Raw genomic sequence first — 17,643 nt, forward strand, 5'->3', positions numbered from 1 at the left:
GATTATATTATATATATAACAAAAAATGTCCTAAAGAAGAATTTACTGTGGCACATCAGTTCTGAATAGAGAGAAACTAAACAAGAACTCACCCATATCCACTCTCACTCATGTCAAACTCTACAAATGCAGGCGAGGAGGAGAGCCTGTGTGGTCTGAAGGTGCGTGGCGACGTCATGGAGACCAGACTGATGATCTGGTGGACAGGGATGGCAGAACCGAGAGAGGCTGTGGACCGTAACAAGCTGAAGGTGCGTTTCAGTGTCCTCTGTGAAGATCCGGCATCTGTGTGTGTACTCTGACCTGGTTTAGAAAACATAACCAAAATCTAATGCGTGACATGCTTCATGTCTGTGGACTGAACTTAATGCGTATTGTAAAAATCAAACATAGAATTATTATAAAAATAAAAACGTACCATTTGAAAAAGGTGCTTTGACTTGTGGGTCGCATTCGAGCTGCTTGACTGTTTTATCTAACAAGCACATGAGAGGATCCCCTAAACAAAGGAACTTTCTGAGGAGGAAACAGTAACAAACATGTCAACAACAGAATATCACTAAAACATTGATAGCACATTTTAGCATCAACATCTTTAGCAAAATAAAAACATCCAAACTTCAGAGACTGCATATGTCTGACCTGAAGTCTAAATGTGTGATGGCTTGAGAAGAGAGCTTCTCCAAGATTCGTGTAACCGGTAGATGTAGCGGGTGATTTGGTGACAGCAGTATGCTCTGACATTGAGCCAGTAGTGTAGAGACCAGCCGCCCTTCGCACATGATCTGGCGGTTTCGCTCAGATTTCACCAAACCCTGGATGTGGTGTGCCAGTGAGAACTGGACCTCCATAGACAGCTGGGAAAGAGGGAAAGAAGTTTGACTCATACTGTGGCCTTTTTGTGTATTAAATGGTGAGCAATATTAGAGATGGTAAAATATTTACTGTAGAAAAAGTACTACCTGAGGGTCCTCTGGAGTAAAGACGGATGGAAGGAGAGTCATCATCACTCGGATCGCTCCTGGATGAAGAATAATCGGATCAAAGGTGAATCTACTACAAGTCAGGAAAAAAAAGGTTTTCGGTTAATCCATTCATCACCACATACATGTATGTAGCTTTCGTGAGTTTCCCACCGCCTCTAAATGGTTACAAATATTCACCTGTACTGAAACTCTGAGCAGAATGTGGAGCTACTGAGTCCTCTATTTCTGGAGTTTCCTAGTTTGTCCTCCATGGAAGGTGGGCCTGAACCCGAGTGGAGAAGAGGAGATCCTGAATGCACTCCTTCATACCCCGCTGGTCTATTTAGTTTATCTTTATCTCCATCACACCGTTCCTCAGGCTCCAGTCCCATGTTTAACTCCTGAGAGGAGAAGGTCCCTGTGGCGAACTGGTCGAGATAGGAGAGCAGCCTTAAGCACGTCCGAAGTGTGACGGGCAAAACAGGACATTGTGTGGAGGTGGGAGCAGGGGGAGCTTTGGGAGCTTCTGCTAACTCAACAAACTGGTGGAAGCTCTTTCCGGAAGGACTGTCCTGCAGACTCTTGGGTCCAAAGCACTCTCCATCCCACATTTCTCTATCAAGGCTCACAGTGTGGAAGCAGCCCAGGTGGAGCAGAGCCTCGGCCAGCCTTTCATAGAAGCCACCAGTCTCAAAATGATGTGCATTTACTGTGTGAAGATGCACCGCCAAGGCCAGGATGTGCAGAGTGAGGAGGAGGAGGTCCAGCAGTGGTTGATGCCCCAAGAACGTCCAAACTTGTCCCTTTGGGTGGTCAGACAGAGCTCCTTCCATGTCAATCACCAGGGAGAGCAGTCCGGTGAAGCCCCCCGCCCTTCTGAAGGCGTCCCAACTGTTGGGGCTCTCCAGCACCCTCAGCACAGACTGCGATACAGAGAGAGGAGCAGACAATTTAGATGGAGAGCATGTGGGCTCAAACACACTTAAGCCTAATAACACATGTGACAAAGCAGATTCTGCTTCCCACACTAGCTTTGCTCAGCCTTTGCTTTTAGACAATCTTCCTAGTCAATTAAAAGAATGTCATGAAAAATAGATGAAACATATAGATAAATCATAAATCATTTCTGGTAACTAGTTTTTGGAGGTGAACTAAATCACATTAGCTTTATTCAATTTAGAGAGCTAATCCATCAGGTAGGTAATGTGTGAGACACAACGCAGAGGAAAATGTGATTAACTGAAACTGGAGTAATCACAATGGCTCTCAACACTTGCCAACCGAGGTCGCACCCAATCTGATTGCCACCTGCTATAACCATGTTAGCACAACGAACACGCAGGCACACACGCCTGCCTGCATGCGTGCACAAACAAGCACAAATGCACACACACCGAGTACACAAAATATCAGCAAGTAAGTGCTCTTCTTGCTGCCATCTATAAAAATGGACACATACAGTAGGTGTGTAACTTAGTTAGGCTTAATCAGATCTCTGTCCCATTCACTGATCCAATAGAGGTGGTAATCTTCAGAGTGCCACAGCACAAGGCTGCTGGCCTAATCACATCAGTCCAGCGCGAACAGCTAAACCAGTTTTAGCAAATCAATCTGCATTTGTATATAATTTAATCAGAGTCCCACATGCTAAGAAAATAAATTCACTAGCTTATTATGTTTTAAGTGCATTACAATTTGTTGTGATTTGATGTAGGGCATTACTGCATTTAAAGCTCAGCTGAGATCACTACATATCTGAGTGTTTCTGGATGTATGTATGTGTGTATGTGTGTGTGTGTGTGTGTGTGTGTGTGTGTGTGTGCATGCGCATTGCTGCCTGTGACTGTGGCCGCATGTGCAAGGTAAGTACCTGCAAAAGGTCCAGCTTCAACCCAAGCTCTTGCTGCGTGGAGGAGCAGAGCGCTCCAATAGCTGTGCTCATGAATTCTTCAGGGTTAATTTCTGCTAGCTGCTCCAAAATGCTCAGAGCCGGACCTCGATACTGATCCTCATCCAAGAAGATCTTTATATAAGGAACCATACCAAGATCTCGCACTGAAACTGCAACAGACGTAAAATTAGCTGTGCATTGTAAAATTCAAGACACATTAAAGAAATAGTAACAGCAGAAGTGTCCGTATATACCTGTGTTTTTGATTGAACGCAAAGTAAGAGTTGACACAACTTGAAGCATACAGGTAGTGAGCAGCTTGTCACTGTCCTCCACACTTGTCACCTGCTGAGAATCTAAAAAGAACAGGAAAATTACAGATTCAGAAGGACTTTGAAGTCAGCTGCTGAGACACACTTGCAGGCCCAAGTACAAATTTTATTTTCCCTTACTTTGACACTGAATCTTGACCAAGCGCGTTACTCAATCCCAAATTTGTCGTAATCGTGTGTGCAATATCAAACAGTCACACTCTGTCTGCACGGAGTTGTACAATCGTGATTACATAAAAAGTTACAAATGAGTTCATTCATACTTATTTTAGAGGAAGACACAACTCCTGCCTTCCTAAGAATCTTAGCTCTCCTGCGCAGTTCCCCAAGCAGAAGCTCCAGCAGACCCCAGTCGCTTAGCACGTCAGCTAGCATACCACTGTGCACAGTCATTCTACAGAGCACATTAAGGAAACAATTAAGAAAAAACAGTTACCATCTACAGTATTATGGTATAATGACATTATGCTGTCTTAGCTTATCTGTGCATGTCTCTATCTAAAAAGAATAACCAAACTATCTCAGTAAAAGATGCACTGCTCACCTGTGGAAACATGTGAGCGCCACCACTCCAAATTCTATCCCTGCCATTCCAACAGCCACTGTCCCAGCCCAGCTTTGCTTCAACACACTCAGCAGGGCCCGCAAGGTCTCATGGGGGATGTAGTTCAACTTAAATACCACCTGTAAGAAACCAAGCATTTAATCAAATACTGTGTGCATTCTGCATTAAACAAACCAAAAAAAAAACGCACAATGACTTTGCTCTCCAAATTTACCATCTCAAGCAGAGAAAAGAATATTTTCTGAGCAGGCACCGGTTTCCGCCACACGCAGGGAGCTAGCTGAGCCATCGACTGGACAGACCACTCCAAGAGGAAGAAATTGGCCGGGTCCCTCTCCCATATTGTTTGTAGTGTTCGAAGAAGCTGACAGCAGAACAGAGAATCCTGAGAACGCAGCAAAGAAGCCTGCAGCAGGTGGAACGCGGGCAGGTTCTTTACAGCTAAACCTGAACACAAAAAGAGTCAATAGACTTTAACTTTTCCAATAAGGTTTCAGCACTTTATAACTATTCATATTAAATTAAATAAATCTAGATGGGTCTCAAATACCTTTGTTGTCATGCTACTCTTCAAAACACTATCAACTTAGGTTTAATTTAGCCAACGGATGCTTTCAATTTAAAACTTGATTTATCAGATTTTTCACTGGCAAGGTCAAACAGTCAGTTATAGAATAACAAACAAATCACAAACAACCTTTAATATAGAGCACAACATGAACCTCACACGCCAATTGAGTTACAAGGCATCGCACAGGCCGAAAAACAAACAACATTACAAGCATGAATGCAAAAGAAAAGCAGCATAATCTGCCTTGATGGAGTTTGTTTGCTGCATTGTCAAAATATTTATTGGAGGTCTTAGATTTGGGTGCCAAAAAACAACGCACGTTTCTTATGAATAAATATGAAGCTGGTTAGTAATAGGATTTATATTCACGCTTAATCAAAATCGCATCAGAACCAAATGAGGTCAATACAAAACAGTGCCCCGTCCCTCCGCTGGAAACAGATCTACTCCTTGATGTGATAGATGGGTGATAAGTGTGCGTCTGTGTGTATGTTTGGGTGACTACGTGTGTGTTTAGTATAGACACTCTATTTATGAGTGGTGGGTAGAGGTGTGTGCGCATCTATGATAGATGACTGGATGCTGTAGGCCAGTGGTGAATGAATGTGGGGCATCCTAACAGAGTTAGAGGGGGAGCCACCACTTCATCATCCCAGACATAATCACCTCAGCTTCCTGTTAACCTGAGGGGTGTTGTGCACTGCAGCGGGATAGCAGTAGGGGAGTGGGGAGTCTGGGTATGTGGGAAATCAGGGAAACGGGGGGGCGGTGTGGTTTGAGCGGGTTATATGAGGGCAAAAGTGCAAAAGAGGGATGAACTGTGTGGTCCTCTTGGGGGAGGGCATTCCCTTCAGCAGTCTACGGCTGCTGATCCATGCAAGTAATACTAATTAGATAATTTGGGGTGTGCATTTGTGCGGGGTGGTTCAGGGTGAAATCTCATGACGCAATCAACTGTTAAGAGATAATTAGGGAGAGGTGGTCAGAGACTAACATTCCAGTATTTTCTGAGAAGATTTGACCTACCTTTGGTGAGCGCCGGGTCAAACTTGAAGCCTGGAGGCTGAGGGTTAGTGATACAAAGAGCCACTTTCAGCTCAGTTTTCCCAAGCAGAGTGAAAGAGGCAATGAGAGCGAGCAACTCCTCCACAGGTTGAAACTCATCCAAGGACACACCTTCTTCGCAGCTTACAATCAAACGACGACAACAAAAAAGGGTACGGTAAGTAAATAGCGTTGTGCAGAATAAAAGAGCAGACAAATCACATTTATATGAATCATTGCTCCTTTTGTAGAGGCTATAGACCATGAAATAAAAGGCTCCACTTAAAAAACATGAAAACAATCCTCTCTAATCACACATTTTGACTTTAATTTATTCCAGATCCCATTCCACTCATTTTCTGTCTTTAATCTCACCGTTTGAGGATGTTCTCAAGGGCCTTGTAGCCGTTGTTGGCGTCAAATTCGGCGAAGAGGGTTGGATTGAGGTGGTACGTGTCTCTGATGAAGCTAAACACAGCCACGGCCACCTCAGCTAGCAGTGGTCCTGAGACATCAGTACTGATGTGCAGTAAGTTCTGGATGCAGAGCCGCACACAGTTCTTGCCTAATAAGGAAAAGGCAATATCCATGGTTAGGGAAGTGGTAATTACTTATTATAATAAGTACCTCAGTGCAATAATCAGGAAGTATCCAACTCAAGTTTTATTATTTTTTGTAATCAAATAATACCACACTAACCCCGACCTTCTTTAAAACAATTTTTCAGTGACATGGTAGAACAATGTCCGTCAGTCTTTCACCAGATCTAACAAACCACTATAGAATTATTCCACAGCGAAGAGGTGCACTGTCAAGAGAGTGAATCACCATGTTGGAAAATGATGATCACCTCTCGACGAATCTAAGAAACTTGTGATAACAGGAACATTTGAGTGAATTATCTGGTCTGACCATGTGAAAGATAAATGAAGTATGCCTCTCTCCTCGGATGTGTGGTCATGTGTCTCTGCATAATCCAATCATTTCTGGAAAATATCTGTCTGCACGAATAACTTTCCAGAATAAAATCTAATTATACCGTGCTGCCTGTTTCCTGGTAGGCTTAGTTCTTACTTCTTTTCCTCTGCTCAATCTCATCGGCAGAACACAGTCAAGAAGGACAACAATGAAATGGATTAAAGGCTAATGGAAGCAGGTTCCTCGTTAGGTGTGAGGCTCCTCACCTAGCAAGCTCGGGACAGTGTTGCTTGTCGCTACAGCAGAGACCGCTTTGAGGACGCGGGAGGCCTGGTGCCTCCAGGAAGCACTGGACTGATCCCATAGTGATGTGAGGCCAATGATAAGACACTGCAGCTCCTGAGTCTCTACCAGTCCCTCCGCATTGTTTGGATGCCTACAGAGCTGAAGCAGAACCTAAAAGAGGCAGAGGGAAGTATAAATACAAAATGCATAATTATATTTTATTTCTACTAACATAGCCCATTAAACCAAAACACTGGACGTTTAAAAGATTATTATTTACCTGTGTTAGTGGCTCCTGAAAGGTCTCTTCTATTGCTATGTTTTCCTTTTTAGCTGGAAGGCACACGAGCAGGTACAAACATTTCACCAAGGCAGCAGGGAGTCCTGGGTTTATCGAGGACAATATATCCTGCAGACACAAAAAAAAGCAACATTCACACTCTGAGGTAACGCTGTGTCATTTCGTTCTAAATGTAATTATATTATTAATGAGTTTAACCGTTCTTGCAACCACAAATAAGTAGAGGGGTTTCTGAAATGAACTTCTCTATAAAAGCTGTCAGTTATCACTCACTGAGCTGTCAGCTGTGAGCAGCAAAAGAGACTTTAACAGCAGCCACCCTTGGCTTTCTTTTATTTCACAGTCTGCGTCCTCATCTGGTCTTTGGAAGAACCGCACCACCTCCTGACGAGCGCCCTCTGGAACCACAAAAACGGATTCAGTGATCCAAGGGCAACGCTGACCAAAACCATCATAAACAAGTACAAATCATCGAGTCAAACATAGCAACTCTTTAACTACAGTCTAAAGCATTTAAATCTAAATTCAGTTAACACTAAATTTTCATGATTTTTTTCTGTAGGCAAATTCTGAACAGTATGTTTCTATGTTAAGAGGGTTTACTTGGCCAGCAGTGTCTGCTACTCTCACATCAAGAAGAAGTTACACGTTTTAGATGTAAATTCATATGTAAATACGAAAAGGCGTCGTTACTAAAATCCACAAAAAGACTGCATCTAAAACCAGAAGTATCTACTTCCCTAATTAACTTTCTCTTTCGTAGCAAAAGAAAAAATAATTTTTTAATGTAAACAGCCTGTGGTGTTTGTGCAACAGGAGCAGCAGAAACTTGACAGAAGATCAGATTAGATTAGTCTGGGAAGGTTCTCAGTCATCTCCATCATGGTAATCCAAAAGGTGTTTAAAAAAGGCAACTGGACTTGTATAGTTTCTTGGAGACGTTTCGCCGCTTATCCAGGTAGATTCTTCAGTTCTAAGGGACTTGTGGGAAGTTTGAGTTTTAAATAGGAAAGTCTGTGGGTAAAACTTATTTAGACCTATTGGAACGTCTTCAAGAAACTCCAGGCTGGGTGACTTTTTTTAAACGCCTTTTGGATTAGATTAGATTAGATACATTCCTCACACAGATAATAGGTATTTCCCAAACTTCACAAATCAATACCTCAAAAAAGCATAAGTAGCCCGAGGGGGTAAAAAGTCTGTCTGTATAAATCTGTATCCACTGACACATGTATTTGCTCGTACCTGCAGGTCTTCCTTCCAGTCTGCTGTGGATGTTATGAATGACACTGTCGGCAGTGAGAGCTGCAAGTCTCTTTACGTCCAAACTTTCCAATCTGCCACCATCTTCACAGACCTGAGATCAGAGGCGAGACAAGACATGTAATGAGATGTTAGAATTCTGCAGAAGTTTATTCTGATGATCTGTGTGAATAATGTTTCAGCAAAAAATGAAAGATAATGTAACATGTACTTAATACCATTAAATGTCACTTTTTTGTCTTGGTTGTATAAATCATTGTGTTAGTGTAAAGACCTCAAGTAGTCAGGACCACATTGTAGTTGGATGTCTTTACTAATGCACTACACTATAAATAATGAAAGTCAAAGCATACAACATGCTCTTTTCAGTTCCATAAGAGGATATCGCATTTCACTGAGTTTGCTGCTCTTAAGTGAGGCCCTGCGTTCTGGTCAAATCTCTGGTCATGAGGCTTTTACCTGCGCACACACACACACACACTGCAGAGCCACACGCCAAAGAGTGATTACGTGTGCAGCTCTAAGTCCAGTCACTAGTTTTATATATACACACACACATATATATATATATATATATATCCACACACACACACACACACACAGATTAGGAATTGGCAGTGTGCACACAGAAAGATGACAATGACAAGTAAGACACAGAGATTTATAAATTCCTCTTTTTATATTTAAACTAAGTGAGGTCTGAAAGGCACTATTGTATTTCAGTGTAAAACTTGACAGAGAGAAACAGGAGCGGAGGTGTGCCTGATGCATTATGGGAGGTCCCCCCAGCAGTATAGTCCGGTAGCAGCATGAAGGTATCAAATTAGCATCAGTAAGATTCAACCATTTCACCACCACCACCTTATATTGTCACAGTTGTTTATTTGTGCAGTTCTGAATCTACCTTTAACCCTTATAAAGTTTGTATATTTTAGAATCGTGGCTCCGCTTTAACTTATTATCCAATATATTTCTGCAATATTGGTTACTGTAAAGAAACAGCACAGCTCTTAAAATAAAGAGTGTGTGAACAGTGGGATATTGTTGTCCCAGGGGTCCTTACCTGTATGTAGAGCGGCAGGATTTTGGCCAGATGTTTCCTTTTCTGCTCGAAAGGAACATGGTCAGTTCTGTGGTCAGGGCTCGAGACTGTGTGAATTCCCAGCTCCTGTAGCTGTTCCTTGAGCACTTGAGAGAGTTGCGGATTCATACAAGAGCCCTCCACCTTCAACTCCACAGAGACAGATAACTCCCCTGAAGCACTCAGCTCTCCAGTTTCCTTATTGATCCTCTCATGTTTTAGAGTCGGGTTCTGGAGAGGGCGAAAAAAAAAAAAAAAAGAAGTATTGAGAGTGTTTGGTCTTTTTTTAGACATCATGAGGATATATAATCTCCACAGTATTGCTTAATCACATTTCCTTAGTTTGTCTCACTTCTGTAGATAAATTAGTCCCAGACCAAATCTTCTCTCCCGCCTCCTTCCCTGAAGATATTTATTATCTGCACTAGTGAAATCACCAGACAGGAGAGCGGAACCACTGGCAGTCATGTGCCATTCACGTTAACAGGCTGTGTAAGAGGCCAGCTTCAAAAGAGGGAAACATATGATTCCAAAACAGTCACCTTCAATGGTTCAAATTCACTACTAGCAACGCAGGCTTCAGTCACAGAGTAGCTGTGCAGCAGTATTCGCAGATATGGAAATTAAAGCCAAAAACATCCAAGTTCCAAACTCACATCTAAATTATTACCCCAAGTAGATATAATCTAATAGATAGAGTTCTAACAATGTGTGACAATGTAATGTATGTGATGCCAACGTGAGAAAGAGGTGCGGTGATGAGGAGTCCTGCTGCCAAACAGATGTTATTGCATGACTGAGGATTGATTAGCAAATTGTTTCCTCATTACATTACCTTGGGCAAATACCTTTCGCAGACAGGCGCTCAGTATGAACGGTGGAAATATTTCGAGAAAGACTCCTTAGCTGCTAAGCTAGAGGCAGTAGATTAAATTATGGTATATTATGGTGGTAAAGTAAGTAGAGGGGAACCAAAACTTTGACGCTGTCCCATGTGAGAATGTTCTGTCAGCACCGAAAGCTGCAACGCCTACCACTGTGGCCACACTATCCCAGGTACAGTATCACTTCTCCGACATTTCGGAAAGGAAATATTCGCGAAAGGACAGATAAATCTTCATATTCTTACCTGCACTTCTGTGAGAGCCATATGGGAGTTGCCAGGTTCTAACGAAACGCTGTCATCTGTGTTACTGTGTTATTCCAGCTAAGTGAGTGGCCTGCCTCTGTGGCCATGTCAGGAGGAAAAGACAAGCAGAGACCTGCTGAGACATGAGTGTACAGTGCAGACCCTTCTGAAAAACTCCCCCTTACTAATCTGCACCAAGCACACTGAACTTTGAACAAGCTTTGAACACAGCAACTCACATCAGCTGGTCCAGGTCATGTGCTTTCTAACTTCCTTAGAGAAGCAGAAGTGAAACACTGTTGTTGAGCTGGTTGGATGGGGCCCACCCACTGCAACTCAAAGAAGCCCTTTTCTTTTTTTAGGCACGTCACACCAGGCTGTGATGATATGAATCACAGTGACAGGAGAGCATGATTCGGCCAAGAGATCTGCAAACACAAGTAAATACAGGTTGACGCGGCTTTGACACATTGGTGAAACAATTACAGACGGCTAATAACTGGAATGACAGACTTGACTAATCAACTGATTCGCGTAAATAATATATCTATATAATAAATAATATACAAAATAAGTAAGAAAATCTAAACCATAATCCACCCATAATCTCATAATCTGGGAGAGAAAATGACGAAGCATTTAAAAACCAACATGTCAACCAACCCAACCAGTTTAGCAGATTAATTTAGAAGCTGGTGTCATAAAGACTAAAAGCAGATTTAACGTAGCTAAATGGCGCCATCTCGTGGGATACATAAAAATAGCAGCCAGATAAAGCAGGAATGATTTGTAGTCAGTAGCATTGATTTTTCAATGAAAATAATTGTAAGCAGTGATTTAATGATGCTGACAGTATTAGTGTCGTGTTTCCCGGTTACATTACTTTTTTAGACGCTAAAAACAAACATTTTAATGTGACCAATTACAAGAATGCTTGCAGTAAATGGGGACCGCAAACAAAACACTGGCACTCTTTCTTCACTCAGGAGCTCAATATAGCACATTAAGTATTTAGACACAATTTAAGTCGATATATTGTTGCTCCTTTCAAGAACTAACCTTATGGAGTTGACAACATGCGCAATGGATACAGTTTCCCTCCCGAGTTTCCACAACCGGACTCTCATTTCAGGTCGTGTCCCAAACGCATGTCATATGTGAATACTGCAGGTCAAAGTCTCATATACTATTATTATAATTATAGTGCACCGCACTGCTAAATTATACACTGACAATTGTGCAGGGAAAGCAAATAATTACAGCATATTAAATTTAGTGTCACACATTCAGTGTCTACACTTCAAATAGAGCCAAACTCCGTGAACAAACCCCTCTTAGCTCAGTGCATCACTAGCTCAACCGTGAGGCAGCTGTATTTATACTAACCACGTGTTTGGGTGACGTGATGACATCACAGTCCATGTGACCACATCCGACCAATGGAGGCGTTCAGGGCGTGGCCTGGCTCAATCACTTTAGCACAATGAAAGGTCCCCTTCCGTTAGCAGCGAAACATGATCTCCCTCCTCAATTTACATTATGATGTTGTAGCGCATCGTCCCAGCAGCTGATTCTGTTTCACTGTTCCTGTTTTCCTCGCGGCGGAAATAGTAGAAGGCCGCCTTCCTGCAACACAACATAATGCATCCGATGCCTGTGTGCTCCGTGAGCGGTGGAGACATATTTGATTGTATACAGAGAGGAAATATTGAGCAGTGTATACACTTGATACAAAATGATCGATCTATCCTCAAGCAAAAAGGTAAGGCTTTTCAAATAATGCTGTCTAATCTGTGTTTGTCTTTTATCTACAGAGGCTACAGCTTTATTGTGTGTTAATGACAGCAGTGTTTGGCCTCTTCCTGATGGTATTTCCTGATTTTTTTTTTTAATCTATAAGAGAACTGCAAACAAGGTTGTTTACAAAGATAACGACCATTTAGTACGTCATATAAGCTTATTACCCCCATTTAGAACCATCATCGGGCTAAATTGTAACATAAGTTATTATGAATTTGAATATTCAACAGAGTCTTCTCATGTGATTTTGTCACAATGCCAAGGGGGTTACCTGACCCTGGTGCAGCTCCTGTGTGAGATGCTCTGGCACAGATCCTGTGATGGAGAGGTGGACAGATCCAGTGACAACAAGACACAAAGTCACATTGTGCAAATCAAAGGCTAACCTGCAACTCCAGCAGCTGATAACGACCAACAGGCTTACAGACTGTGCATTTGTGTCAGGGTTATATTGTTAGTATAACTGCAAATGAGTTTGAAGGTCGGCATCTTCAAACCCGACTGTAACGTGCATGTGTTTACCTTCATCCAGGCTGGGGGGGTTTCACCCCGCTCCATTATGCTGCCCTCCATGGTAACCGTGCCCTGGTTGACCTTTTCCTTAGTTCTGGAGCTGATCCCAACATGACGTGTGATGCAGGACAGACGGCCTTTCATTTTGCTTGCAGGTAGTTTCATATTTATGTCATGCCTGCACTCTTGAAATAATAGTGTGACTTCACAGTTTGTGTTTTGTTTTGTTCTTGATTCTGAATAATAACAGTTTGTGCTCATATCAGGCAAGGGAACATCTACATCATACATCAAATGATGCAGTATGGAGCTGACTTGCGCCTCATAGATCTTCAAGGCAAGACGTCACTGCATCATGCAGTTACTGGGGGCAGCATGTAAGTAGAGAGAACATCACACCACAAAATTAGTTGTCACACACTTTGTGCGTGAACTAACTCTTAGTTATCCTCCCCAGTGTTGCAGTGCACTTCCTGTGGGAGACAGGAATGTTCCGGTTCTCGGACACAGACATGTATCAGGTGACACCCCTTCACCTGGCTGCATCCACAGGCAACACAGAGGTGGTCCGATATTTGCTCAGAGAGCAGGTATGCTAATGTCTTTGCTGTTTCACCCAATCACAAGCTTTAGCTTAGTAAACAGACTTACAGCCAATCACTGTATGGTTTCATTTCCAGTAATCATTCTCATAAAACTGTTGTTCAGTGTAGTGCAATTTATAATAAGCTTAGATTAATTTGATAACTGTACACATCACAATGAAACGGTAATATCTGCTGAAAATTTCCTTTTGCATCGGTACCCCAAACAGGTGATAATGTCCTCTTCGGAAATGTGTCATCTTTGTGATGACAGGGGATGGTGATCTTCTTCCTTCTGTTTTGTTCCTCTTCCCTGTCCTTTTCCTGTCCCGGAACAGGATTACCATGACCTGGATGACTGAGAACCTTCACAGACACATCTTTGGGATATTAATGTTACTTATCAGTTTTAAGATTACTCTGTGACTCATCAACAGCCATAACAACCTAGTAAACCAAAAGTTTATGAGATCTGTTTTGTTTCTTCTCGCTAATAATGATACGTTTCCGAGGGCCTCTTCATAAAAAGGAAAAAGTCATGTACGGTGTACGATTCATGCAATTAGCTACAAGTGCCATTGTACAGAAAGCTCTGCTATCATAATGTTGATTCAAGCCTGTGATTTTTTAGTGGCTGTGGTGCTGTGTAATCATATTCAGGTATATTAACAGATTCTGTAATATTTTCACAGTGGTTCACTTAAGAAGTTCATTCCAACCACATTAATGTAACCAGGGCCCAGAGTACCAAATAATAATAACAATAATGCTCAGTATAACAACGTGAGAAAAAGATTAGTTTCAAATGTTATGTGAAAACAACGGCCAGTGCAAATTTTTCAGGATGTGAGAAACATTTCAGCTGCTGTGCACCTCACCCTGCAGCTTGTGTTACAGAGGTGTGCCGTGGACGCAGTTGACCAGCAGGGAGCGACAGCACTTCACGTTGCAGCAGAGAGGGGCGGAGTGGAGGTGTGCTGGACACTGCTGCAGAGGACAGGATGCAGGATGCTCCATCAGAAAAATCACAGTGGCCTCACTCCTCTGGATCTCAGCAAACAGGGGAAAACATTCAGGTGAATATGCTGAATGTTCTCCGGGGACGTCTGGAAAAGCACTGACTAGCGGGCGACTGCTTGGGAGAATAACATGCTTTTAAAATATATAATATGTTTGCTTTCCATGTTTTTTTTCTCTTGGGATTATGATGCTGATTAATACTTTGCTGTATTTTTTTCAAGACATCAGCAACTCACCAAACTACTGAGTCGATACATTAATGAGCCAATACACCACAAGCCCACAGAGTCTCATGGTAAATACATCTCAGTAGTTTTCACTATTCATTTAGTAAAAACAAGGGCAGTGATATATTAACAGTGTTACTGTTAAAAAAAGGCACATTAAAAGTTCTCCATGTGTTTAATGTACTCACGTGCATTTGTGTTATGTGTTGTCTGAAACCAGTTTTATACTACTGGACACTGTTTTTTCCAACTCTGAGCGGAGCAGCCATCCTGCTGATAGCGGCCATGCTGGGAGGCTACGGGGGGCTAATCTGTGGTTTGCTCTTCCCCTGGCTCGCCAGAAGCATTTTCACACAGTACCACCGCATGACCACATACCAAAGGTTTGACACAAATTGGAGTGAAATGTTTAGCAGGAATTTAACTGTTTGTTATACCCCTCTGTTGAAAGAGCATCTGTGTTATTTCTAGGTTGCCTAACCCGATCTACCTGGGAACTCTTCTGGCTGGTATGGTTCATTCCCTGCTCTGCTTCTATGGGAGAATAATGCCTAATATCCTTAACAGAGAGAGAGAGAGAGATAACACAGGAGGAGTCTTTTGACTGCGCATATTATGTGATTATTTGACCTTATTTTCCCCTTCTGCAGTGGTGGCATAGCCTACTGTTGGTCTGTAAGATCACATTGCCTCAATTAATGTTTGATTACCAAATATTTCGGTCTATAATGAAATGGGAGCCCATCTGGGAACTCATCGGCAATTATCTGATTTGTTTCTGGTCTTCTAGATAAGTGTGTCTTTTCAGTTCGCTGGTCTTTGATTATAGTCCATCTAGCAGTAATCCAGGGATTTTATATTAAAATGACGTGTGCTCTTCCTTAACTTCGTGAACGCGTGTGGCCAACCAGTGCTCTGGCCCAGGTGGCCGTGTTCCACTTCTCCATACTCTTCGGACTGTTCTGTAAGGTTCTGACTCAGGACCCCGGGGCACTGGACAAAGCAGACGCAGATCCTCGATTCTGTTGCATCGCTGACCTGGTGGAGAACAACCAGAGCCCTCACAGGTTCTGCCCATACTGTGAGGTAATACATTCACAGCGATCACGACTAAGAGAGTCACAAGGCCGTATATATATATACAGACATCCTGCTTAGGTCTAGAAATGTACACAAATACTGAACATGAATTATATATTGTAATATTCGAATATTTGTTCATTCTTATCCTATAATGTAAGCAACATTTAAAAGTAGCTTGCACTTTTACCAAACCATTGTTTGCTTTACACAAATTTGTTGGATAACTTCTTCCTAGTATGTTGCTCTCTGTCCCACAAATGTCTTCGTTTTTTCCTCACAGCTGTTTCAGCCTGACTACACTAAACACTGCAAGCTGTGTGATGTGTGCATTGAAGACTACGACCATCACTGCCTTTTCCTCAACCGCTGCGTCGGCCGAGGTAACCACCGCCTGTTCCTCTTCTTCATCCTCTCCATGGCGGTTGCCCACTTTCTCTTCGTTGCCATAGCGACAACTTACCTGTACGGCAAGATGCCCGCCGGCGATCGCAGCCTGTCGTCGTGGCTCGCGTTGGCGGGGGAGGAGTTCTGGGTCGTGGCCATGGTGATTATGAACGCAATGACGCTCTTCTGGGAGGTGTGGCTTCTGGTTGAGCAGTTCGATGCCGTCGCCACGGGAACCACTACGTACTTCAGACAGTGTGAAAACGCAGCGCGACAGAGGTCACTGGGACAGCGATGGGTCATGGTGCTGTCGTTCTTGCTGGAGGGTCGAAGGCGAGTGGGCAGCGGACAAACGAGAGAGGACAAAACTGCCATAGACATTTAAAGCCATCAGTTTGTCCCGTCACTCACATTCTCAGTTTACAGAGTCCTTGGTGTGCTTCAGTGAATTTTGTGATAATGTCCTCTTTTTATTCAGTTCATCTCAAATGCCGCAAGACATCTTGCACTTGAATGTAAAATTCTGCTATTTATTAATAATATATTTTAATAGTGAATATGTTTTAGAGTAGATTATCCATTATCCACAATGGCAGATGTGTCCAGAAAGTGGTTTGCAGGCTAAATATCACTAAGAGAATTAAATGTTCACATAGTTTTTAGAGAGAATGCTTTTAGAAGAACTGTGCATTTAATTGTTGGTTTACATAATTTTGTGTGAAATACTGGATATTTCTGGAACTATTTTAGCCGGGAGCACCTCTGATAACACACTTTTAACACTTGTTTTTTTTATATTCCACATCACTATACTTTTTTAATCTTATCCTTAAATAAAATGTTGTCATGCCGTGGTGTAAATCACACAGTAGACCAAGGATCAAGTCCTGTGATTAGCTAGTGTTAATGATTAACAGAGAGGGGCACTGAAAAATTTAGTTCCTAGCGTAATGTCGTTACCTCTCCAACCTGCTCCCAGTCATCTGCGTCATGACACTTCCTCTGCTCACGCTAATGGGACATGTTCTTTTCATGCCTTCAATTACACACTCTCATTTCCTATGTGTCCCTCAGGACCATATTTCTCTATTATAGATGATGTATCCCACACCCCTCGGAGGCTGGCGGGCCTGGATTGTGCGAGCAGCTACGTCATGTGATGTCAATTACCGTCTTCTGTACTGCTTGTTGTGCATATGAAGTAGTTAAGTTGAGCACATCTAAACCTGTGGAACTGAGTGCTGTCACTATTTCTCTCTGTCCTTGAATCAGTGTTATTGTATTTACCTGGCTGGTCACCTGTCGACACCCCGATATATTTTGCTAATGGACAGTATTTTATCTATGGTGACACGGTTCCTTTTTATTTCAAAGATGATACCGCGGTTGTGCCATATTGTTTTTATCCTGTAGAGACAGAAGTTTAATAAAGAGATACATTGTCATTTATTTTTTAAACAAAGTGTATTCCTTCCATTTCATGTCGATGTAAAGATACAAGGGCAAAGCGTGCGACTTTCCCTCTTGATTTACACAGGCAAATTACTAACCGTCTGAGGATTGGTTTTGCTCTATAGAAAGCAACAGTTTACCATATTAACTTCTAAATGAGAAACTCACAATATTTTTTTTATACAGATGTCAGCAGTTTTCACTTCTCCATCGAGACAGCTCACTTCCTGAGTGA

At 42.4% G+C, this 17,643-nt stretch overlaps 2 protein-coding genes and 1 long non-coding RNA gene across 7 annotated transcripts in view; 2 read left to right on the plus strand and 1 right to left on the minus strand.

The window, feature by feature from the left end:
• The window catches only part of wdfy4 (WDFY family member 4), a 38,273-nt gene extending 26,596 nt beyond the window's left edge, over positions 1–11,677 (minus strand). The window contains exons 1-20 of one of the 4 annotated variants that reach the window (XM_047603334.1): positions 11,405–11,677; positions 10,585–10,773; positions 10,346–10,442; positions 9,199–9,447; positions 8,118–8,229; positions 7,146–7,270; positions 6,852–6,980; positions 6,553–6,742; positions 5,744–5,933; positions 5,351–5,511; positions 3,968–4,200; positions 3,733–3,872; positions 3,452–3,582; positions 3,111–3,212; positions 2,836–3,026; positions 1,164–1,888; positions 963–1,056; positions 643–857; positions 419–516; positions 93–303 (exon numbers count right to left, since the gene is read on the minus strand). In XM_047603334.1, the coding sequence (XP_047459290.1) occupies positions 93–303; positions 419–516; positions 643–857; positions 963–1,056; positions 1,164–1,888; positions 2,836–3,026; positions 3,111–3,212; positions 3,452–3,582; positions 3,733–3,872; positions 3,968–4,200; positions 5,351–5,511; positions 5,744–5,933; positions 6,553–6,742; positions 6,852–6,980; positions 7,146–7,270; positions 8,118–8,229; positions 9,199–9,447; positions 10,346–10,366 (3,317 nt within the window). In that variant the 5' untranslated portion in view covers positions 10,367–10,442; positions 10,585–10,773; positions 11,405–11,677. The other 3 variants (XM_047603332.1, XM_047603333.1, XM_047603335.1) reach the window with 3 other exon arrangements.
• On the plus strand, positions 6,900–8,251 carry LOC125018915. Its single transcript, XR_007114004.1, has 3 exons — positions 6,900–7,017; positions 7,216–7,333; positions 8,124–8,251. It is a non-coding gene; the product is annotated as an uncharacterized LOC125018915 (long non-coding RNA).
• A 129-nt stretch (positions 11,678–11,806) lies between the features above and the next one.
• si:ch211-223a10.1 (putative ZDHHC-type palmitoyltransferase 6) lies at positions 11,807–17,405 on the plus strand. Of its 2 annotated transcripts, none has more exons than XM_047602215.1 (10): positions 11,807–12,107; positions 12,678–12,813; positions 12,925–13,035; positions 13,116–13,248; positions 14,140–14,318; positions 14,484–14,557; positions 14,710–14,872; positions 14,961–15,043; positions 15,385–15,575; positions 15,853–17,405. In XM_047602215.1, the coding sequence occupies exons 1-10, from the start codon at positions 11,987–11,989 to the stop codon at positions 16,339–16,341; spliced, it is 1,680 nt and encodes a 559-aa protein (XP_047458171.1). In that variant the 5' UTR covers positions 11,807–11,986; the 3' UTR covers positions 16,342–17,405. The 2 variants fall into 2 exon arrangements, with proteins under 2 accessions (XP_047458171.1, XP_047458172.1); XM_047602216.1 differs by having other exon boundaries at positions 12,751–12,813.
• Positions 17,406–17,643: the final 238 nt, after the last annotated feature.

This window comes from Mugil cephalus, chromosome 13 (genome assembly GCF_022458985.1).
Source record: "Mugil cephalus isolate CIBA_MC_2020 chromosome 13, CIBA_Mcephalus_1.1, whole genome shotgun sequence".
NCBI lineage: Eukaryota > Metazoa > Chordata > Actinopteri > Mugiliformes > Mugilidae > Mugil > Mugil cephalus.